The sequence below is a fragment of the Ahaetulla prasina genome, chromosome 5 (genome assembly GCF_028640845.1).
Source record: "Ahaetulla prasina isolate Xishuangbanna chromosome 5, ASM2864084v1, whole genome shotgun sequence".
Lineage (NCBI taxonomy): Eukaryota > Metazoa > Chordata > Lepidosauria > Squamata > Colubridae > Ahaetulla > Ahaetulla prasina.
Genome location: NC_080543.1, coordinates 28,079,753 through 28,105,239, shown reverse-complemented (window position 1 = coordinate 28,105,239; position 25,487 = coordinate 28,079,753). Strand labels below are relative to the sequence as shown.

Below are 25,487 nucleotides of genomic sequence, written 5' to 3'. Positions count from 1 at the left end.
TACAGATCTTAATACCAGTGCAATTTAACTCTGACTTTAACGCTAACTCTTTTGTTGGAAGTAATGCATCTTTTACATGCTCTAATATATATCTGTATAAACTAGGGAAATAATTTTGAGGAGGTGATAAATTATATTTAGGGCGGGGGGGGTTGTGTTGTTGTTTTTTTGCTTGGTATGCTGGCTGGGGATTTCTGGGAGTTGAAGTCCATAAGTTTTAATGTTGCCAAGATTGGACACTCCTCACCTAAACTGAGGGGCACAAATACATTCTAAGAGTTTAAATCATAGGCCAGCAGTTTACTATTTATGAGTCTCATGGACAATTCCAGCTCACCTGTGGCATCCCCTAACCCACCAATTTCACATTGCAAGAACTGTAATATCTCACCCTAGAAAAATAAGGCTCTCTTATATTATTTAATAGTAGAAGTTATAAAAGATTTCAGGATGTTGGTTTATGGTGTTTGGTCAAAATACAGATCTGAGTGGAAAATCAGAAAGCCCTGGGCAGGAACTATTTCTCAGAGTTGGAGATCCACTGTTCTTAAGATGCAGATCCAAATATAACACTCATCAGTTTGGAAATAAGTGGCATTTTGGAAACAAGCAATTAACAAAGGTAATGAAATGATCCATTTTCTTGTGATAGTGACTACTAACAACTCCAACTGGTTATATTAAATACTAACTGAAATAAAATGTATGATTTTAGCATACTTCATTTCTCATACTTCCCAATTCAAATAAGAACAGTTACCACATTCGGTTTGTTATGAAACATACTAACCAGTCTCTTTATAAAATGTTTGAGTTGTTCAGCATTCTTAACTTGCTAGATTTCTTTCCATAGCCTCCTTTCTTACATTACATTGGAATTGTTCTCAAAGGTTAATTCCCTTCCTACCCTATAATGTTAAACTGTTTCTTTTTTTGTTTGGTTTGAGAAGTGATATTTCACTTCTCATCCAAGAAGCTTTTCAGTTCTGACAGGGTGGTGGGGAATGGAAGGATCCAGTCAGAGTTCAAAAAGCTTCTTGGATGAGAAGCGAAACATATTCAAAGAAAAACAACAAAGTCCAGTTGCCTCTTGAAAAAGCGCCTGTGGGACAACCATGACCTGGATGCCTGAGAATCTCCATATTCATCCACCACTAACATATCCCCCAATGTGAAACTTTATATAGGTCTACCCTGAATAAAAGCTATCGGGTCTTACATTCTAATCTTTATTTAAACGTTTAGAATATGACGCTAGAAGGAAGATGGCAATTGAATTCGTCTTGGGTTAAGACTCTGTATGCATTTATGTCATCTGTGGAACAACATAATGGTGGTAATTATACTTGTTCTTCTGAAGAAATTGCTGCTAAGAAAACTGCTATAGTTAGAATTTTAGGTAAGACATATTTACCTACGTTGATATATGCAGTAGAGATAATTGATAGGATAAAATGTATGTTGTTTTCTATAAAATGTTGATAATGAAGATAAACACATATTGTTGTCCCTTCCCCCAAATACTGTGTCTCATGCCAGTGGATTGTGGCCAGTTTTTCTCTTGATTATTGGCGTGGAAGGTTATTGGCCAGTTAAGGTCCTCTGAGTCTGTGCAAAGATATAAGAATCTAATTTCCTTGTTTTTCCATTAGAAATTGGCAACTGAAACATTGATTCTATGATTAGAATTGCAGAAAATATGACTTCAGTAACAGAGTTGTTAATGCTTGGAATAAACTACCTGATTCTGTGGTCTCTTCCCAAAATCCCCAAAGCTTCAACCAAAAACTGTCTACTATTGACCTCACCCCATTTCTAAGAGGTCTGTAAGGGGCGTGCATAAGAGCACAAGCATGCCTACCGTTCCTGTCCTATTGTTTCCTTTCATTATATCCAATTAATATAGTTATTACATACTCATACTTATATATATGCTTATATAGTATGCTTATATAGTATATATATATATATATATATAGTGTATATATATATATATATATATATATATATATATATATATATATATATATATATGTTTTCTGAGGTTTTCACGGGTGTTTGTATATAGGTCTTTGGTTGTTCGGTTTTCTCCGTGTAAAATTGGAAGTGTCTTGGCGACGTTTCGACGAAGTCTCATTCGTCATCTTCAGGCTTCAGCCGTGCTTCTGGGAGCAATGTGTGATCGCAGCTGTTTCTTCCTTTAACTGCTAGTGGGGTTTGAACTGATTGGGTGGGAGCTTGGCTGTGCTCTGATTGGATGGGGTTTTCTGTGCTCTGATTGGCTGGGGTGTCCTGTGTTGGTGGGGGCTTGGTTGTGCTCAGTCTAATCTGTGCTGCAGGGGATTTGAGCTGGTGAGCTGCACTGCTGCTGTTTGGCTTCGTGTTCGTGGTCGTGCTACATCTTCGTAGTGGGTGTCAGTCTGCTGCATGTATGGATTGGAGGGTTTGAAGTGGCTAATGTTGCAGCTGCGGTCTGGCTTCTGGTCCTTGGTCGTGCTTCCTGATCAGTGTGGGTTTGGGTGTGCTTTCTGGGTGGATGTGTGGTGGTGACATCCTGTGTGGACCTCGTGAGTGTGGGTCTGGTGTCATTCCTCGTGTTAGGGACACGTTTGTCAATAAGGCAGGTTTCCAAATGGCTGGTAGGCGGGAGGTATCATCTCGTTTGTTCATGCTGTGTGGGCGTTTTCTATCTCGATGGCTTCTCTGATTATTCTGTTGTTAAAGTGTTCAGTTTTGGCGATAGTTCTGGTCTTTTTAAAGTCAATATCGTGTCCTGTGACTTTAAAGTGTTGGACCAGGGAAGAAGTTGGTTCCTCTTTTTTGAATGAGGTCTTGTGTTCTTCAATGCGTGCACTTATTCTTCTGTTGGTTTGTCCAATGTATGTGGTGGGGCAGGCGGTGCATGGGATTTCATATACTCCTTATACTTATACATATACTTCGTCGAAACGTCGCCAAGACACTTCCAATTTTACACGGGAGAAAACCCGAACAACAAAGACATATATATATATATATATATATATATATATATATATATATATATATATATATATATATATATATATATATATATATATATATATATATAGTAATTACATGCTTATGTTTATATATACTGTGTGACAAAAAAAATAAAAAAACATAAATTACTTGTGATACATGGCTTTCCCCTCATACTTTATAATTAAAATTTAAGAGGCTTAGAACTTTCGACAGTCTCTCCATTCTTTTCTACCCTGTTTCCCCCAAAATAAGACATCCCCTGATAATAAGCCCAATCAGGCTTTTGAGCGCATGGCAATAAGGCCAAGCGCTTATTTAAGGGTTAAAAAAAATATAAGACAGGGTCTTATTTTCGGGGAAACACGGTAGGCTTATCATATAGTCACATGATTGATTTAACTATAGTTAATTTCAATTGTAATAGGGGTTTGAACTAATATTTGTCATTATTCTTGATGCAAATGAATATTTGGTTTTGTTAAAAGGGGAGAAAAAAATAAGCAATCAGAAGTGCTAGATATTTCCAGTATCATCCCTGTCTGGCCCACATGATATCAATCAGAAATTAGAAATCAAATGTAAATAAGTGTATATCATGGATGCAATACAATTGCATTGCTTTTATTTTGAATGCAGCTGTTTTTTTAAAAAATTATATATGTGAGTCCATGGGTGCCTATATGCCTTCACAGCCCCAGTTTTTCACATGGCCTCTTGGGAAAATTAATTGTCCCTGGTATAGGAGAATAGAAATGTTACTACACTTGAGTTATTTGACTTATATTACACTTAAGATCTTCTCAATCCTATTCAAACATGCATATAATTGTCCAGCAATTTTTAACTCTATTTTCTTCTGCACGAAAAGAAAATCCTTTTCGTAAAACATAATTTTTGATAGATTAGAAGGAGCAACTGATGAAAAGTCAAAATAATTTGAACATGTTATGCTCTGATTGCAAGGCTTACTAACTCTGTTGGTTTCAAAACTTTGTATTCAAAAAATATTATGTTTAAAGATAGGGCTTCCAGTAAAGGTAGCAATGACCATGTTCATTGGATGATTATGAAAACTATAATTTAACATCATCTTTATTGGAGAAAGAAATGGCTAATATCTATTAACTGAGAGTCAAACAGAACTTCTATCCTCTGCCTCTCAGTTGCCAAGAAACATACAGTACAGTATAACAAGGGAATGTTATCACATTAAAGATCAGCCTCTAGTGTTCCTAAGCAAATTTAGCTGCCCCTACGTGTAAACATATAGCTGAACTATAAAAAACATGATCTAAGAGGACCTACAATGTATTCTTATATTTGTGCCCCTGTCAGAATGAAAGTCTGACACCCATCCATTCAATAGTCATTTAATTGCTGTATTAAATGTAGGAATACCAAAGGTGCTTATGTTCAAATCCTTCAAATAAGTACTGAATTCTGCCACACAATGTTGATCTATCATTTAACAGACAAAGGGTTTATCAATATAACCAATGCAAAGGAAGATTTTGAACTTGGCATAGAAGAAAATACCTGCCTTGAAGTTAAACTTAAAGCCTATCCACCAATCAGATGCATTTGGATATTTTCCCAAATGTCATTTCCGTGTCAGCAAACTTACACAGATACTTACAGGTAATTCACTTTATTTGATTACTTTTCTGTAATGCGCTTTGGTGCATTTTCTCCATTTCTGATGCTTAAAACTATACTATTTATTCGTTGTATATGTTTTTATTTTTTGTATGCCGCAATCTGTTGTTTCTCCAGTTAAATTAAAAAGTTCATGATAGAGAACTTTAATGTGGTGCACCCTACCAGTGCCTTATCAAATCAGGGGCTTTTTTCTAGAATGCAGCAGAGAGATTTGAATACATCATGTTGTAATTCAGCATGTTAAAGTTGTACAGATTTTTGTGTAAAAATTTCAGCATCAATCTGATTTGAAGGTGCTTCAGTTTGGTTGAGTTCAGTCTTCTCCCTTGGGGTATAAACTTAAGACAGACAGACAGACAGACAAATAAACAAACAAATAAATAAAATCAATTAATTCAGGGGTGAAATCTACTTACTTTCCTTACCGCTTTGGAAGTGCACACACACACCCCCGCGTGCAGACCTTCTGCAAAGAAGGTAAAAAACATGTTACTTCCTGGTTAAGACTACAAAGTAATGACACCCAGGTGGGTGGGTAGAGCTGTGCGCCGCCATCGCTACTGGATTGCTGAACCACTGGCCATGATTGCTACCGGATTGTGAGATCCGGTCAGAACCAGGAGCAATTCACCCCTGAATTAATTTCTATTGATGAATTTCCCAGTATGCTCCATGGCTTAGGACCGGGCTATCTACGGGACCGTCTACTGCCGGCTTCTATCTCCCATCGTCCGGTACGTTCCCACAGAGAGGGACTCCTCAGGGTGCCGTCAGCCAAACAGTGTCGACTGGCGGGCCCCAGGGGGGGGGCCTTCTCTGTGGGCTCACCTGTGGAACGAACTTCCCCTCGGACTTCGACAATTACCTGACCTTAGGACCTTTCGCCGCGAACTTAAAACTTATTTATTCCGTATGGCTGGACTAGCCTGATTCTTATTTTTATTGGATGGGTTTTTAAAATTCTGTGATTTTACGGGGAAGTACGTTTTTTAATATTTTATTTATTTATTTATTATTTAAATTTATATACCGCCCTATCTCCCAAAAGGACTCAGGGCGGTTTACAGGCATATAAAACATCAGTATACAAAATTAAAATAATCTTTAAAAAACTTATTCCAGTGCCCTATCATTTAAAATAGAAATATAAATATTAAAATCAATTTAAAACCCCTATAAAATTTAAAATCTAAGCCAGTCCTGCACAGATAAATAAATGTGTCTTGAGCTCGCGACGGAAGGTTCGAAGGTCCGGAAGTTGACGGAGTCCTGGGGGGAGCTCGTTCCAGAGGCGAGCCCCCACAGAAGGCCCTTCCTGGGCGTCGCCAGGCAACACTGCCTGGCGGCGGCACCCTGAGGTCCCTCTCTGTGAGGCGCTGCGGGTCGGTGAGAGGTATCTGGTCGCAGTGGCGGTCCCGTGATAACCCGGCCCTATGCCATGGGCGCTTTAAAGGTGGTCACAAAACCTTGAAGCGCACCCGAAGGCCACAGGTAGCCAGTGCAGCCTCGCGGGATGGGTGTTATCACGGGAGCCACGAGGGCTCCATCTATCACCAGCGCCGCATTCTGGACTAACTGTAGCCTCCGGATGCCCTTCAAGGGAGCCCCATGTAGAGGCGTTGCAGTAATCCAGGCGAGGCGTCACGAGGCGTGGTGACCGTGCATAGGGCCTCCCGGTCCAGAAAGGCGCAACTGGCGCGCAAGCGAACCTGGTAGAGCGCTCTCCTGGAGGCGGCCGTCAAATGATCTTCTAGAGACAGCCGTTCATCCAGGAGGGCGCTTAAGTTCGCACCCTCTCCGCCGGGGCCAGTGACTCGCCACCGATGGTCAGCCGTTAGCTGACTGTGCGGGATGCCGGCATCCACAGCCACTCTGTCTTGGAGGATTGAGCTTGAGCCTGTTTCTCCCCATCAGACCCGTCGGCCTCCAGACACGGGACAGCACTTGATAAGCCGTTGGGGTGGTCGGTGTGAAAACAGCTGGGTGTCATCCGCATACAGCTGGTACTTCACGAAACCACTGATGATCTCACCCAGCGGCTTCATGTAGATGTTAAACAGAAGGCGAGAGAATCGACCCCTCGGCACCCCACAAGTGAGGCGCCTCGGGCCGACCTCTGCCCCTGTCAACACCGACTGCGACGGTCGGAGAGATAGGAGGAGAACCACCGATAGCGGTGCCTCCACTCCCAATCCCCCAACGGCGCAGCAGGATACCATGGTCGATGGTATCGAAAGCCGCTGAGAGGTCTAATAGGACCAGGGCAGAGGAACAACCCTATCCCTGGCCCTCCAGAGATCATCCACCAACGCGACCAAAGCCGTCTCCGTGCTGTAACCGGGCGGAAACCGGACTGGAGCAGGTCTAGATAGACAGTTTCATCCAGGTGCAAGGAAACTGATATGCCACCATACTCTCTACAACCTTCGCGAGCGGGTTGGAGACGAGCGATAATTACCTAAAACAGCGGGTCAGGAAGGCTTCTTGAGGAGGGCCTCACCACCGCCTCTTTCAAGGCGGCGGAAAGACTCCTCCACCAAAGAGGCGCTCGTAATCGCCTGGAGCCAGCCTCGTGTCACCTCCTGCGTGGCCAGCACCAACCAGGAGGGCAGGTCCAGTAAACATGTGGTGGCATTCAGCCTCCCCAACAACCTGTCCATGTCCTCGGGGCGACAGGGTCAAACTCATCCCATACAATGTCACCAAGACCACCCTCAGCCGTCTCACCCGTATCACGCAATCTTGGTCCAAACCATCCCGGTTGAACGATTTTATCGATAGATAACGTTAAACTCTCAGCACGCCCCTGCAACGGGTCATCCCGCCCCTGGTGTAGGAGGGAGCGGGTCACCCAAACAGGGCGGCTGGGCGGTTATCTGCCGATAATGAGGGAGGAGGCGAGCTACGCCGCTTCCTCATTGCCACTAGGTAAGCCTAGTATAGGACTTCACTAGTGTCCGATCAGCTTCTGAACGGCTAGACCTCCAAGAACTCTCTAGGCGCCTTCTCCGCGCTTCATCCTCTCAGCTCCTCGGAGAACCAAGGAGCTGGTTGGGACCTGCGCCGGTCAGAGGTCGCAAAGGCACGACCCGGTCTAAGGCCGCCGCCCGCTCCCAGGCCGCAACAAGTTCCTCAGCCGAGCTGTGCCAGACCCTCAGGAAATGGCCCAAGCTCCGTCCGAACCCTCCGGGTCCATCAGGCGCCTGGGACGGAACCAGCGTGTCGCTCCGTCCTCCCTGCGGTGGTGAATGGCGGTCAGAAAGTCCAGACGAAGAAGAGAGTGATCTGACCATGACAAAGGTTCAATGACTATTTCCTTTAAGTCCAGATCTCTCAACCACTGACCAGAGACAAAAATCAGGTCCAGAGTGCCACCCCAACGTGAGTAGGGCCATCAATTACTTGGGTCAGGTCCAAGGCCATGGAAGCCATGAACTCCCGAGCTACCGTCGATGACGAGCCGGACGATGGCAAGTTAAAGTCCCCACGACTAAAAGTCTGGGGTCTCAACTGCCACCCCAGCAAGCACCTCCAGGAGCTCGGGCAGGGCAGCTGTCACGCAGCAAGGAGCCAGGCACGTGACCAGCAAGCCCATCTGACATCTATGACCCCATCTCACAAAGAGGGATTCGCACCCGCAATCTGAGGTACAGTGGTCTCCCTCGGCTCTAGACTCTCTCTAATCACAACCGCCACCCCACCACCCTACCCTGGCCCTCGGCTGATGAAATGCTCGAAACCCGTGGGCACATCTGAACAAGGGCACCCTTCTGGGCCCAACCAGGTCTCCGTAACGCCCATAAGGTCCGCGGCACCCCTGAATTAATTTCTATTGATGAATTTCCCAGTATGCTCTTAATGCCATTCCAGGTCAAAGTGTGAAAATTACAATAGCAGCTGCCAGAACCAGGCTATTTTTAAAATTGAGGTATAGAACAGGTGAAACTGAGGGATATCAGGGCAGAGAAAGCTGCAGAAAATATTTGTGTGTCTTCAAGTTATTTTCGTTTTCATTTCTTTGTTCTGCATGTTCCCTCTTCTCTTCCAGCATTAATTAATTAATTATCTGTCCCTCCTTCTATCAGGCAGTAATGAGGACCAACAAGGCAATATTTTTGGTGAACTTTTTAAAGCCCATGGCTCTGAATCAGGTGGTCCCTGAGTGATGCAGAATCCGGAGTTTGCTCTGATGGTACAGCAGTAGCAGCACTATTGATGATAGGCCCCATTATGGAGCTGTTTGGTCATGTCATGTGCTGATGTACTTAAAACTTTATTGGTTTGTGTGTGTGTGGAGGGTTGTTACTGTAATTTTAACTTCTAGACCTGTGATGGGAAACCTATGGCACACATGCCACAGGTGGCACATGGAGCCATATCGGTGGGCACGCAAGCGTTATCCTACATCAGCTGCAGTGTGCATGTGTACGCTGGCCAGCTGATTTTTGGGCCTTCCAGGCCCACTGGAAGTCGGAAAACAGGCTGTTTCTGGCCTCCGGAGGGCCTCCAGGGGGAGGTTGCCATTTTCGCCCTCCCCAGGCTTCTAGAAAACCCCTGGAGCCTAGGGAGGGCAAAAACCGGGCCTACCAGGCCCATTGTGCCATCGCATGCCAAAAGTGGGGAGAGCGTGGGGGGGGGCACATTGAATTATGGGTATGGGCATGCATGCACACGATCCTCCCAAGCTCCCCCTGCTTTTGACACGCAATGGCAAAAAGGTTCTAGACAATGGATGTTATGTGTGATTTTGGAACATCCAATTATTTTTTTATTAAGATAGCAAGTTGGATATTAAAAAGGTGCTAGTTTAGTGAGATGTGTCTTGGCTTCTATGACTCTGCAAACATTAAAGTCGAAAAATAAATGTTTCCCTTCCTGCCTTCAGCTTTTTTCAACCATAAGGAGGAAACTGGTAGGTCTGTGTGCAACAGACCTTGAAAGTACATGGTGGCCCTATGCAGCTTTGTGTATTCCTCTACCCTGAAAACATCTTGTTTATTTAAAGAACTATTTCAGAGCACTTTTTACTTAAGACTGACTAAGGAACCTCATCTGCTCAGCCTTCTTTTTCTGTTTGGTTACCATGTACAGTATAATTTTCTGATGTGATTATCTTTACATTTATTTTGATCCACACTGTAGACGCCCATCCTAGAGCCTGCAATTTATTCCAAAGAACCCTTAAGAAGATTCTCCTAAATCAGAGCTGATATTTAATTCCCTGCAGTTTCTATGTTAGTTTTAATCCTGCCCTCTAGGGCAAAAGAGATTAAGTCACATCCCTAGCACAGAATTGGATGGAATGATGCCTTATTTTATGAACGCAGCCTTAGGTTGTTATAGTTGCTGTGAGGCATTGCTGGCTTATTAGTATGATTACTAATAATAGTTTCCTTTTCTTGCTCCTCTCAAATTCTTTTTGAGTCTATCTCTATTTCTTTTTTTGTCTTGTTTTCTTTAGGATAGGTGTTAAATATATATATTATTCTTTGACTCTTTTCCTGAAGAACAGAGAAGACACAACAAAGCAGGGATCAGACCTGCTATTTCTCTGTTCAAAATTAGCATCCCTTTCCAGGAGATAAAAGAGAGCAATGACTTCTATCAGGAAAAAATGAAACAAGAAACTGGGGAGTAGAAGCAACTTTGACAAATTTATAGTAAAAAACAAAAACCTGAAGAGCCTAACCCAGTAAAAATGTGAACAAATGTTCTCATTCTTTGCTCAGGATGAAAAGAGGAGCGAGGTTTGGCAAATAATGCAGCGGTTTCAGCAGGTTCTGAACGGTTCTGGAGAACTGGTAGTGGGAATTTTGAGTAGTTCGGAGAACCGGTAGTAAAAATTCTGACTGGCCCCACCCCCATCTATTTTCTGCCTCCCGAGTCCCAGCTAATCGGGAGGAAATGGGGATTTTGCATTTATCCTTCCTCTGGAGTGGGGTGGAAATGGAGATTTTACAGTATCTTTCCCCTGCCAGCCCACCAAGCCACGCCCACCAAGCCACACCCACAGAACCGGTAGTAAAAAATTTTGAAACCCACCACTGAAATAATGCATAATACAGTAAGAATAATTTCTACAGTTGGAAATAAATAAATAAATTCCTCGCATAATTTTTTTTCTTTCTTTTTTAGTATTTTGATTCCACTCCACCTACTACTTCCTCTAAGATTTTCCACAAAGTGTTCTTGGTACCTTTTAGTTTTCTGTTCCTTCTTTATTTGCTTTCACTTCTTCAATCAAGCATAAAGCAAAACTTATTAATGTTGATACAACAAATCTTCCTTTATTTTTCAGCAGAAGTTGGTTTAATTTTCCAGAGTGCCACCCCAACGTGAGTAGGGCCATCAACTACTTGGGTCAGGTCCAAGGCCGTCATGGAAGCCATGAACTCCCGAGCTACCGCCGATGACGAGCCGGACGATGGCAAGTTAAAGTCCCCACGACTAAAAGTCTGGGGTCTCAACTGCCACCCCAGCAAGCACCTCCAGGAGCTCGGGCAGGGCAGCTGTCACGTAGCAAGGAGCCAGGTACGCCACCAGCAAGCCCATCTGACATCTATGACCCCATCTCACAAAGAGGGATTCGCACCCGCAATCTGAGGTACAGTGGTCTCCCTCGGCTCTAGACTCTCTAATCACAACCGCCACCCCACCACCCCTACCCTGGCCCTCGGCTGATGAAATGCTCGGAAACCCGTGGGCACATCTGAACAAGGGCACGCCTTCTGGGCCCAACCAGGTCTCCGTAACGCCCATAAGGTCCGCGGCACCCCTGAATGAGATCGTGAATTAGGGGGCCTTATTGGCCACGGACCGTGCATTGCATAACATCAGCCAAGGCCAGGGCCCTGAGGATCCTGACCATCCGGGAACGGGAGAAGTTTGAGGGCTCGGGCGCGTCGCCTGTAAGCATCGAGCGCACCCCCTAACGCGATATGAGCCCCACTTCCGCCATATCTGCCCCTCCCCTTACCGTGGAAATAACACCACCTCGACCAATGGAACACCGACTCCCCATGACCTCGGACCCACCAACCCCGCCACGAGCAAGTGCAGGAACTGACTCCCGACGGGTTACCCCAACACCCACCCTTCCTCCCGCCCCAACCCAAGCCCGCCGGTTTCCTCCCCTTAAAATCCCTTTAAAATTCCCTTAAAAATCTATTAAAACAGCCAATTAAAACCCTAAGCCTCCTATTTTTCGTGATGCCACCTCTCGGGACTCCAAAGCCCGTCCTCAAGGTGGGCCTCGATAATCTGAGGGCCAGACCCAGAGAGGGGCATCTCGCAGGGCAAGAAGGTCAGCATGTAAATGTTCGCATCACTGAGACGGTCCGGGCAAGGCCCATCCTGGGCTGGTCAAGTTGGCAGCAAAAGTCATAACAGATGATAAAATGACCATGACCAGTCTGTCCTGATGGGAAATAGTTCGAGATAATCCATGTGCGGTAGATGGCAAAACCGCTGACTCAGTCAGTTCGCCACCCCATACAAACGACCTGGGGTGGGCTAAGGAAGAAGGGGAGCGGAACGATGGTAAAGATGTTATAAAGATGGTAAACAGTGGAGGGGTTTGGGCATTTAAATTAGTTTTTTAAGGGATGTTTTTAATTATTGTGTGTATGTATATTTTATCTGCCTGTTCACCGCCCTGAGTCCTTCGGGAGAAGGGCGGTATACAAATTAAAATATTATTATTATTATTATTATTATTATTATTATTATTAACGCCATTCCAGGTCAAAGTGTGAAAATTACAATAGCAGCTGCCAGAACCAGGCTATTTTTAAAATTGAGGTATAGAACAGGTGAAACTGAGGGATATCAGGGCAGAGAAAGCTGCAGAAAATATTTGTGTGTCTTCAAGTTATTTTCGTTTTCATTTCTTTGTTCTGCATGTTCCCTCTTCTCTTCCAGCATTAATTAATTAATTATCTGTCCCTCCTTCTATCAGGCTGTAATGAGGACCAACAAGGCAATATTTTTGGTGAACTTTTTAAAGCCCATGGCTCTGAATCAGGTGGTCCCTGAGTGATGCAGAATCCGGAGTTTGCTCTGATGGTACAGCAGTAGCAGCACTATTGATGATAGGCCCCATTATGGAGCTGTTTGGTCATGTCATGTGCTGATGTACTTAAAACTTTATTGGTTTGTGTGTGTGTGGAGGGTTGTTACTGTAATTTTAACTTCTAGACCTGTGATGGGAAACCTATGGCACACGTGCCACAGGTGGCACATGGAGCCATATCGGTGGGCACGCAAGCGTTATCCTACATCAGCTGCAGTGTGCATGTGCACGCTGGCCAGCTGATTTTTGGGCCTTCCAGGCCCACTGGAAGTCGGAAAACAGGCTTTTTCTGGCCTCCGGAGGGCCTCCAGGGGGAGGAAGCCATTTTCGCCCTCCCCAGGCTTCTAGAAAACCCCTGGAGCCTGGGGAGGGCAAAAACCGGGCCTACCAGGCCCATTGTGCCATCGCATGCCAAAAGTGGGGAGAGCGTGGGGGGGGGCACATTGAATTATGGGTATGGGCATGCATGCGCACGATCCTCCCAAGCTCCCCCTGCTTTTGACACGCAATGGCAAAAAGGTTCTAGACAATGGATGTTATGTGTGATTTTGGAACATCCAATTATTTTTTTATTAAGATAGCAAGTTGGATATTAAAAAGGTGCTAGTTTAGTGAGATGTGTCTTGGCTTCTATGACTCTGCAAACATTAAAGTCGAAAAATAAATGTTTCCCTTCCTGCCTTCAGCTTTTTTCAACCATAAGGAGGAAACTGGTAGGTCTGTGTGCAACAGACCTTGAAAGTACATGGTGGCCCTTTGTGTATTCCTCTACCCTGAAAACATTTTGTTTATTTAAAGAACTATTTCAGAGCACTTTTTACTTAAGACTGACTAAGGAACCTCATCTGCTCAGCCTTCTTTTTCTGTTTGGTTACCATGTACAGTATAATTTTCTGATGTGATTATCTTTACATTTATTTTGATCCACACTGTAGACGCCCATCCTAGAGCCTGCAATTTATTCCAAAGAACCCTTAAGAAGATTCTCCTAAATCAGAGCTGATATTTAATTCCCTGCAGTTTCTATGTTAGTTTTAATCCTGCCCTCTAGGGCAAAAGAGATTAAGTCACATCCCTAGCACAGAATTGGATGGAATGATGCCTTATTTTATGAACGCAGCCTTAGGTTGTTATAGTTGCTGTGAGGCATTGCTGGCTTATTAGTATGATTACTAATAATAGTTTCCTTTTCTTGCTCCTCTCAAATTCTTTTTGAGTCTATCTCTATTTCTTTTTTGTCTTGTTTTCTTTAGGATAGGTGTTAAATATATATATTATTCTTTGACTCTTTTCCTGAAGAACAGAGAAGACACAACAAAGCAGGGATCAGACCTGCTATTTCTCTGTTCAAAATTAGCATCCCTTTCCAGGAGATAAAAGAGAGCAATGACTTCTATCAGGAAAAAATGAAACAAGAAACTGGGGAGTAGAAGCAACTTTGACAAATTTATAGTAAAAAACAAAAACCTGAAGAGCCTAACCCAGTAAAAATGTGAACAAATGTTCTCATTCTTTGCTCAGGATGAAAAGAGGAGCGAGGTTTGGCAAATAATGCAGCGGTTTCAGCAGGTTCTGAACGGTTCTGGAGAACTGGTAGTGGGAATTTTGAGTAGTTCGGAGAACCGGTAGTAAAAATTCTGACTGGCCCCACCCCCATCTATTTTCTGCCTCCCGAGTCCCAGCTAATCGGGAGGAAATGGGGATTTTGCATTTATCCTTCCTCTGGAGTGGGGTGGAAATGGAGATTTTACAGTATCTTTCCCCTGCCAGCCCACCAAGCCACGCCCACCAAGCCACACCCACAGAACCGGTAGTAAAATTTTTTGAAACCCACCACTGAAATAATGCATAATACAGTAAGAATAATTTCTACAGTTGGAAATAAATAAATAAATTCCTCGCATAATTTTTTTTCTTTCTTTTTTAGTATTTTGATTCCACTCCACCTACTACTTCCTCTAAGATTTTCCACAAAGTGTTCTTGGTACCTTTTAGTTTTCTGTTCCTTCTTTATTTGCTTTCACTTCTTCAATCAAGCATAAAGCAAAACTTATTAATGTTGATACAACAAATCTTCCTTTATTTTTCAGCAGAAGTTGGTTTAATTTTCCAGACTGAATCAACCTTATGAAACTGAAATCTATGCATAACTATTTTTGTTTTTGTTTTCTACTTATAATATTGTAAATAAAATCAGAAGGATTTTTTTTTAGCTATTCTGCTGGAGGCTAGGAGAAGATGGATAAACACATTTCTATGACAATCATGGAGAAATGTGCTTTTTTTTTTTGAGCAGCTCACCTGTTTCTTTGTATCAAAGAAGAATGGAGAATTGTGTCCCTTACATTTCTGGTTTTCTATGGCTACCAAACATGCAGCAATAAAAAGCCAATTAATGCTTGCAATTTTGCCTTCAGAGATGGAGCTTGTAAAAAAAAATGTTCTAATCCTTTTTTTTAAAAGTGATCTTATATATCCCATATCACACATAATATGCCTTGATTCTCAAGAAAAAAAAACACATTTGGTGGAAACATAGTTATTTGTGGTTTGCTTATTTCCTCTTATAATTGTTAAGAAAGCTTTTGGACCAATAGATTTAGCCCCCTGCTTAAATATTGGTATTGGTATTTTTGAAATTGGTATTTCAAAAATACCCTCCTGTGGATTTCTGTTCAGTACCATTGAAATCCCACCAAAATGAATTTTGATGAAACTACAGCTGAACTGTTGTTCCAATACATTCATCATCTACATTTTAGGTCAGAGGTCTTCAAACTTGGCAGCTTTAAGACTTATGGACTTCCAACTCCCACAATTCTGGGAGTTAAAGTCCACAAGTCTTAAAGCTGCCAAGTTTGAAGACCTCTGTTTTAAGTAAATCTTACACCTGGAAATCTCAGGACTAAAACAAACAAACAAAAATTATATGATGAGATTCCTCCAATGCGTGTGGCTTTTATTATTATTATTATTATTATTTCCCTGTCATCAGTCATGATCAGAGGTTTCTGAAAGGCAGTGGTAGAATTCAGTTTTTTTTACTACCACAAAACTGGTTTTGCAGGGGAAGAATACTGCAAAATCTCCATTCCCACCCTATTCCAGGGGAAGGATACTGCAATATCCCCATTGCCTCCCCACTCTCTGGGAAGGATATTGCAAAATCTCCATTCCCACCCCACTCTGGGACCAGCCAGAGGTGGTATTTACCGGATCGCCGAACTACTCAAAATTTCCACTACCAGTTCTCCAGAACCTGTCAGAACCTGCTGAATTTCACCCCTACTTAAAGGGTGAGACACTACAGATATCCCTATTCTTTCAAAACTGCTAATCTGCAAGTAGCCCTTCCCCTGCTGAGAATCCTATTTCATTTATACTTTTTTTTTGTCCCACAAGAAACATGTTAAAAACCATCTAGACTCTTTTCTAGCTACAGTGGAACCCAGCCCTTGCTTTGAGAACTGAAAGAGCTGCCACTGTGCTAGCATAATAACATCCTGGTTCTGATTCTCCTGTTTGTTTTCTGGCTGCTGGGTGTTTTCTAATATGGTCAACAGCAGGATAGGGCTGTGTGAATCGTCTTTTGCAGCAAGACTTAATGGCAAGATGTAATATTGTGGCTCTAAAGCTGTTCCAGTGATGCTGTAAATAACTAATAAAGACTCCTGGATCAGTGATTGTTTGGTGTGTATACCAATAGCCTGTGTGACTATCTTGATGCCTGACAGGGAAAGTGAAGGAAGGAGTCCAACTCATATATTTCCAGCTGTCAATAAATTGATCCTGAGACTTCCTCCTGTCCTGTCTTTATCTCCTTTGAATTACATGTCATGCTTTGCTCTTTCTTGCTCCGTGTGCTATGCCAGGTCACCATCATTTGCTTCTGCTGTTCTTGAGTTCAACACAGTGTGTTGTGACCTAGGCCCATGTAGTTATTACCAGACACAATCAGTCCTAAACAAACATATTTTTTTAAAACAGCTGAGAATGAAGTAATTCTTAGTCCAAATTAATTCCAAAACAAATCCTTCAGAAAAAGTCCTTCAGCCTTATCACAAACCTTTGTCTTCTTTGGCACCCTGCAAAAGGCTTTTCTTGGCAAGAGCCCCATGAATTTCAGAAACAGGAGACAAGAAACAATTGTAGCAATGTTGCTTTCCTACAAAGAACCCAAGAGCACTTGCTTCTCTTTGAAGCCTTATGGGAGGGGCCAATCATCTCCTGGCCTTACTCCTGAGTCGTTTTTTTTGCTTTAGCTGCTCTTGCCTTCTGGCAGCTTTTTGCATGCATGCACTCCTCCTGTTCCTCTGCCTCTCTGCTTTCCACCTCTGGAGGCTCCGGAGTCAGTGCATCGCTCTCAGATGCCCTGGCCCCATCTCTGCCTCTGATGCAGAACCTTCACCTGGGCCTTCCCCAGACTCCAGGACTAGTTCATTGTTCTCCCCAGCCTCCTCACTGTCCGAATCAGCTGCCAGCTCTGCAGGCTGCTGGCAGACCACAACACTCTACCGGGAAAATAATTAAAGTACAACCTGCATTTTTGAGATGAAGTTAACATGTGGAGATAAGAATTTTCTATTTGAGCAATATGTATTTTTATCTGAGATTTCCCTGCAATAGTAAATTTGAGATCAGGTGAAAGAGAAAATGCAAGCTCTTTCACTCTATTCATTTACCTGTGTTATGCAGGGCTAAATGACTGGTGCAGGCTAAATGCAGGATTCAAACCTCTTTTTGTAATCTCTTTTTGCAAAATAGGAGGTAAGAAGTGTTTTTTTTTCCTGTTAAGGAAGTTTCGTTACTTCCCTTGAAATCTTTATTGCTACATGCCACCACAGGACAGTCAAAGTCAAATATAGGTAGAAATGTGGTTGTATCTTTATTTAGCATACCAGATTAGTGACCACAAAACTGGCAAAAATACATCCAGGCGTTTTCTGTTCTTTGCAATTTGTACAAGCTTTGTAGTTCATGGAGTAACTATGGAGTTACTCCATAAATGAAGAGAAAAAAACAAAATTTGAAGATTCAGACTGAAATCCCTGAAAGACTTCATTTGACCCAAGAATTGAAAGTTCTTGACCTCTAATATGTTAAAAACTGTTTATTCTGATAGTGGTGCTATAGATTCTCACCTGCCTCCCCCACACCTGCCAGATCAAAGTTGGACATGAAAGCTGTCCTTGATGGATACAAATCTGAACTTTTTGTGTTATTACAGTTTTTAAAAGATTAGAAATAGCGTTATATCATCTATTTATCTACCTACCTACCTACCTACCTATCTGTCTACATACCTATCTAATTACCTATCCAGCCTGTACTTAGTTTATATAAATGACTGGACTACTGATCGGAAATTTGGAGAGTGTGATAGAGTAGTCAAGCCAATGAAGTAGGAATAGAGAGTCTTAACTCCTAGTCTTAGCTAGAAAAGTTGATCTGGTAGGCTTGGGCCGGTCATCCCCCTGAGCCCCAGACCAGAAAGTTTAAAAAACAACTATCTATCAATCAGCACTTCAGCAATATGCTACATTATATGGTCCACTACCTTTAATGAAGAGAGTTTCATCCTGAAGGCGAGGAGGAAGAGCGTTCTTAATTGCAAAACTTTTTTCTGGCCTCATAACAGGAGGGAATAAGCATCAAAATCCATCTGTGCCCTGCTTCAGATCAAATCAGCAGAACTGAGGGTTTATAAAGGAAAAAAATTGTGTTGTTATTTTTTTTTGTATTATATAGCATTGGAGGAAAGGTCAAATGCATGACCAGATGCAAATGTAATATTGTATCTGTGGTTGATTTCCTAAAAGTCTGTCTGCTTGGCCCATTTGTAGAGATTAGGAAGCTTCCTTTCCTTATTGCAATATAAAGGAAAAGAAAATGATTTTTCCCATGAGTTATTTCCATAGTTTCAGATGCCATAGCGAAGGTTCTGCTTCTTAAACCTTCATGGGAGAACAAAATTACTTGGTTGCAATGTTATTTGGTGTTTTTTATTCTTTGAGAGTAACCTGGGTAGCTTAAGAGCTCACCATAGAGCCTTTCGGAAAAGATTACACCTGAATATACACTTGAATGATCCTTTCCTCCTTCCTTTATGAAACAGCATCTCTGCAAGCTTCTGTGGTCATAAAAAGCAACCAGGCGAATATTTATTCTATGCAGAAAATACTGATGTGTTTGTAAAGAGGACGCTAAGACTCTACGTGAAGAGTGAGTATGTTTTAAGAAACAGGATCAACAAAATTAGTACTGCTGTGTAATATCTTTTATTCTGTGCTAGGTTTGGCTTTAAATATACTTGACTTGGAGTTGTATAAAGATCCATCCATTTAGACCAGGGGTGTCCAAACTTGGCAACTTTAAGACTTGTGGACTTGTGGACTTCAACTCCCAGAATTCTGGTTTAGACAAATGGGTTTGTAATCAGAACTAGTTAAAACAGAAAAGGCTTAAGTTTTGGGAAACTGTTCTGGCAACGTTTGCAAAATTGAATTACTGAACTATCTATCATCTTTGCTGCTATCTTTGCAGGCATACCTAAAGTCAACATGAGCTCAACGTTCAATCAGTTATCTTGCATTGCTGAAAGCAATCCTGCTTCATTGTGGATCTGGAAGGAATGTTACAGAAAACATATCAAGTAAATAAAAAAATGACTTTGAATTGTTCCATTGATGTTCCATAATCAATTGTTCCATTGATTAACAATGATATAGTTATGGATCATACAGTACTGCCATAATTGGGTTTTTTTAAAAAAAATGTAAATAAGATGCCTCAGGAATAAAAGCTTCGATTGACCTCACTGGGTCAGGCAAATGGATTCTCAATTCCATGACAAATCTCTTCCTAGAGCGCCTGTCAGAATATTCAAAATATTTCTTTTAATAAATTATACAGAAAAGTTTCCATCTTGGCCTAAATCTTGAACTGAGAACTTCAGAGAAAGTTAACACCTACAGATGTTTTTGCTGACAGAATAGGAGTCCCAGTTTACCATTATCTAGAATGCTGCTCATTTTATTCTTCTTGCTGCAAATAGGGTTACATCATGCAAGTTCCATTCCTGCAGTCTTCTCATGCCAGGCCATCTTGTCAACTTACAATTCTGGTATTTATAGTTATAGAAACTGTCACATAGCAATAGCACTTAAAGTTATAGTGCTTCATAATGCTTTACAGCCGTCTCTAAGCAGTTTACAGAGTCAGCATATTTCTCCCAGCAATCTGGGGTCTCATTTTACTGACCTTGGAAGGATGGAAGGCTGAGTTGAGCTTGAGCCAGTCAGGATCAAATTCCTGGCTGTGGGCAAAATTTGCCCACAATGCTACATTCTGTGCCACCACAGATAAGATAAGATAAGGCCCTGCTAACTGATTCCTTTCTTAGTTATGTTCTCCAAATAATAGCTTGTAAGGTTGATCTTATTTTAAAGCAGGGGTGTCAAACTGGCAGCCTGTGGACCGGATGCGTCACATGCAGGCCATACCCACCCCAGCTCCGTGAATGGAAAAAAATCATGCAATGTCACATGATGGCAATGTGATGTAGCGAGTTTGATGCCCGTGTTTTAAAGCATGTAAGTATCAGAGTTTCTTGCAAAAATCAAATCCAGAAGCACAACTGTTTCAGCAGGATTCATTAACTTCTTTATATACAAGAATAACAGATGAAGTATTTACAATACCAATATAGATTCTTCTTCAATGTAATAGCAGTTACAACACAAGGTAGGAGAGAAAAGTTAGTTTCATTTCAGCAGAGCAGACAAGTTCACACACTGGTTTCAGTTTCAATTCTCTGCACAGACTCAGAAGCTGCAGACTAAGACATGCCCTGGCTCCAGTCTGTCTCAGCTCCCAATTGGCTGACTTAGTTTCTATTCCTATTCATTGGCTGACCTTGATACCATGTCTCTACCAGTTCATGAATAATCTAACAGTAAGCAATGTCAAAAATGTTTATTAGGATATGGACAATCAACAATGGACTGCAGAAATTAAAATGGCCTTCTCATTGTCTTCCCTGAGATAGATGGGATCTCAGCAAAGATCTATAAAGACAACATTAGTGAGGGACAAAATATGCCGTAAGATTGGTTGATATATTGCATCACTTCTAGCATAAATGGTGGTGGGTAGTCAGATGGAATCTGAGAATTCCCTTTCTGTGAGTCAATATGCATTCCATGCATTCCATGTTAGGTCTACCAAATATAAAGAATCTGTAATTTTAAAAAAGGGGGCAGCTTACACCATTCCTTCATAGTTAATGCTAAAGTATATGAAGTTCTCAGGGTCATTTTGTTTTTGGGGGAAGAGAATCCAAATGTCAAAAACATCAAGATGCCAGCCACAATCCAGCGATATATATACTTTACCAAGAGTTGCCATCTTGATTTTTTTCTAATTCCTTCTGCTGAACCCCCAGAAGTTCCCACTTATTTTTTCATTTGCAATGTTGAATTTTCAATAGTTTGCATGAGCATTAGAAAATGTGAATAATTTTTTCTTCCTTTCAGTTGCACTGAAATCACAGATGGAATTTCAAATGAAAGACATCAAGGAACAATATTTGGATCATGGATCTCAAGGAGCACTTTAAATACAAAGAACATACAAACTGGACATTTTGTTGAATGCTGTGCAAACAATTCAGTTGGCTATTCTTGTGAATCTTATTTTGTTGAGCCAAAAGGTAGTGTATAATTGCACAGTTTAGACAACTGAGAATATGGTGAAATGCTATGCTGATAATTGGATTTTAGAATTTAGAAACAGCATATTGAGCAATTTTGGCCAAATCTTTAAAAAAACGAATTTAAGAAATTCAACCCATCTGAATTTTTTTGTTTCCAAACCTGTACTGAGGAAACACCATACTCACATGGTTAGATTTTGCTTTTTCATTGTAATGATTTTGTGGTCTGCATTTGCTGTTAGTAAGACAGAACACAGTTTCTATTTTACCAATGGGGATCTGAGACTGGAAAAAATTCCAATGAATATACTTTAGCTCAGGGGTCTCCAACCTTGGGAACTTTAAGACTTGTGGACTTCCAAGTCTTGTGGACTTCCAAGTCTCAGCCAGCTCTGCTGGCTGAGGAATTCTGGGAGTTGAAGTCCACAAGTCTTAAAATTCCCAAGGTAGAAGACCCTTGCTTTAGCTGACATATTTGCTCACAGGAAACACACTGGTATGTCATTCTCCAGAGGTAGGTAAATCACCAGAGGTACAGATCAGTCTCATGTATGGCCACTGTATGCTTACTTTCATTCTTTGCTCTTTTTATGAACAATTCTTAACTTTCCATTTGATAGACAGAGGTATGTTGAAGAACATGAAGGCTTGGTCTATAAGAATCAATGTACTGTATATGCTATATATGTTTGCAAGTCTAATAAGGATCTTGCAGCACCTCAAAGGTTTGCAAATTCTATCCTGGGAAGCTTTAGTACTTACTCTGTAGTCAATTTTGTCGGAAAGCATTCATTCATTCAAGGAGAGTAAATATTTACTTCCCTCTTTCACTGTTTTTCAAACTGCATGAATTTTTGCATTTGCTTTCCAGGTAATCTTTTGCTATATGCAACATTTGGAGTCTGCTTTCCAATTATTGCTGGGTTGTGCATATTAACTTACCGAAACTATAAAAAGGTAACAGCACCATTGACACTCTATTCATTTCTGCCTCCCTTTGTGTGTTGCTTTTACCATTCACAATGTCCCATTCCCTCTAGCAATTTAGATATGAAAGACAACTGCATATGATACAAATGGTTGGTTCTTCCAACAACGAATACATCTACATTAATTTCAGTGAGTTGGAGTATGATGCCCAGTGGGAGTTTCCCAGAGAAAATCTGAAATTTGGTGAGCTGTCCATGGTACTCTTCCTGAAGCTAATAATGAAGTAAGCATTGTAAAATAAGGAGAATACTTTCTTTTTTATAGGACAAGTACTGGGCTCCGGTGCCTTTGGAAAAGTCATGAATGCTACTGCATATGGAATTAGCGAAGCTGGAGCATCCATCCAAGTTGCCGTCAAAATGCTTAAAGGTAGCTAAAAGTTTAAGGAGAATGTGGTCTCTTTGTATCAACCCAATTTTCTCTCATCACTAAAGTAGTAAGCTTGGACTCTTTACACTTGTGGGTCTGGTTTCTTGTGCTTGACAGATCCCTTTCTAAACAGTTATTGGTGGTCCTCAAGCACAACTAAAGAAGACAAACAACTCTCTCTTATGACAAGTTATCATGCCATCTCTCTCTCTCTCTCTCTCTCTCTCTCTCTCAATATTTTTATTGTACATTTTCCTTCATTTTACACTGCCATTTGAATTTTGCAACAACGATATGCTGGTTGTACCAGCACCCTTTTAAATATACATGATATTATACCCTAGTTACAACCATTTTTCTCTTGTTCATACAGTATAGTCCATAGAAGAAAGAATAAAAACTTGATATTATACAACATACTTATATCTATTGTATAAATGGTTATAACATACTTCTCTATACATTTATCACTCTATATATTTTGATTTGCAATTATGTACAATCTAGTACCAATATTGCTTACAATCAGGGGTGAAATCCAGCAGATTCTGACAGGTTCTGGAGAACCGGTAGTGGAAATTTTGAGTAGTTCGGAGAACTGGCAAATACCACCTCTGGCTGGCCCCAGAATAGGGAGGGAATGGAGATTTTGCAATATCCTTCTCCCAGGAGTGGTGAGGGAATGGGGATTTTGCAGTATCCTTCCCCTGGAGTGGGCTGGGAATACAGATTTTGCAATATCCTTCCCCTGCCATACCCACCAAGCACTCCCATCAAGCCATGGCCACCAAGCCACATAACACCCACTAACCCATGCCCACAGCACTGGTAGTAAAAAAATTGGATTTCACCACTGTTTACAATACATATTCTTCTATATAGCTTTATACCTGTATTTGTTTCTAACTTGTTGATCATCTTTCACCATCCATTTCCTAACCTTTTTATCTATTGTCTAGCCAATTGTACCATAGGTCCCATATCAGGTAATACTGTGTTTCTCCTTTGTCTTTAATTTCCAACGTTAACCTGTCCATTTCAGCACAATTGAATATTTTCCATCTATAGATTGCCATCTATCTCTTGAGTGTGGTTTTTGGAGGCAAAAGAGTCTTCTGACCTGAAATCCATGCTGTAGCATGTACTGCACATCCTAAAAGATGGGTTAGGTGATTAGCTTTCTGATATTTGTGTGTTATAAATTCTTTCTTAGATTTGAAAGCAGTAAGGAACTGATTAGATAGTTATCTCTGTGCCACAGATTGAACTGCAATCTGGCCAACGATGTTTTATTCCATTATCAACACGTATAGGCAGACTATAATTCAATGTGTCATGTGAACTAACTAAAACGTATGGTTGTTGGATAAATGCAATGCACACATACAGCCAATATGAAGTTTATGTTGAAGTAGATAACTTCTACCTCACCAGACTTATTGATTACATGCCATAAAGTCAGTGCTGACTCTTAGCAACTACATAGATTTTCTCCATGAAAGTCACTAAAGTAATGTGAATCAATATATTTCTGGTCCATGTCGGTAGCCAGATATGTTGACCTAATATTATTCTCTCATTGTTTTTACACTGTGGCTTTGCTGTATGCTCTTCAATATTCTGTTATCCATCTCAGTGAACATTGTCTTTTTAAATCATTTTTCTAAAAGTCCTTTTTACTTAAAAAGCTAGTTTTTAATATAATTAAAATTATATTAAAGAATTAAAATTTTATAAGAATTCTAATTTTAGAGTTCTCCTTAATTTAAACAATTTCATATACATATATTCTTCTGATACCCTTTGCAGATGGATACCTTTCTAGGTGTGATACTTGAAAAAAGAGCAAGGGGAAAAATCCACTAAAGAGAATGATACCAGCTTGTTCCATGCCATAAAGATGCATCTGAAGTACTATATATGCTGGGAGAACTAGATTATTTAACATAGAAATAAATTTGTATTAAATTTGTTATACATCCTGGTGTTTTGCTAGAAATGTGTTGTCATCAAATCCTAGTGCAAGCAATGAACTTATACAACAGTTACAGCTGTCAACAGCAGTATCATTTTTCCCATTTTATTTTAGGATGAGTTTCTCTTTTCTTCTTTCCTTAAAAAGTATTTCCTAATCACTGCAGATGTGGGTAGGCATATAACACAGTCTTTCTTATTCTTCTTTATGTTTCCTTTACTTTTGAGTAGTAATGGGCTATCCTATGATATCACAGAACCAGGAAACAAGGCACTTCTCTAAGAGCTATAGCCATCTTATACTTGTTCACTCTCATTTCCTGCTTCAAGAGAAATATTTGACTAATTAGTAATTCTGTTAATAAAATTATTTTTAATGTGTTCAATCTGTATATATTTTATTGTAAAAATTCTGTATAGTTACTATCTGCCATGTTACTTTTACAGAAAAATATGACTCTTTGGAAAAAGATGCTCTAATGTCTGAACTCAAAATGATGATTCATATTGGAAGTCATGAAAACATTGTGAATCTGCTAGGAGCATGCACCAAGTCAGGTGAGCCACGTATTTCTGAAATGTACTAACAACTAGAGCATTAAGTCATACATTTGAGGTCCTTGCATGACACTGGTGGGCATCTGTGTGTTCATAGCCACCTAGCATACTTTTATTTCCAAAAATGGTTTTAGATATCACAAACCC

At 41.1% G+C, this 25,487-nt stretch overlaps 1 protein-coding gene across 1 annotated transcript in view; it reads left to right on the top strand.

The window, feature by feature from the left end:
* Nucleotides 1-25,487, top strand: part of FLT3 (fms related receptor tyrosine kinase 3) — a 64,069-nt gene that overhangs the window by 21,809 nt on the left and 16,773 nt on the right. The window contains exons 7-16 of the mRNA XM_058186601.1: nucleotides 483-622; nucleotides 1,246-1,399; nucleotides 4,479-4,644; nucleotides 18,852-18,958; nucleotides 19,280-19,388; nucleotides 21,271-21,446; nucleotides 22,321-22,406; nucleotides 22,490-22,622; nucleotides 22,704-22,808; nucleotides 25,230-25,340. Coding sequence (XP_058042584.1) covers nucleotides 483-622; nucleotides 1,246-1,399; nucleotides 4,479-4,644; nucleotides 18,852-18,958; nucleotides 19,280-19,388; nucleotides 21,271-21,446; nucleotides 22,321-22,406; nucleotides 22,490-22,622; nucleotides 22,704-22,808; nucleotides 25,230-25,340 — 1,287 coding nt within the window. The remainder of the gene's footprint in view (nucleotides 1-482; nucleotides 623-1,245; nucleotides 1,400-4,478; nucleotides 4,645-18,851; nucleotides 18,959-19,279; nucleotides 19,389-21,270; nucleotides 21,447-22,320; nucleotides 22,407-22,489; nucleotides 22,623-22,703; nucleotides 22,809-25,229; nucleotides 25,341-25,487) is intronic.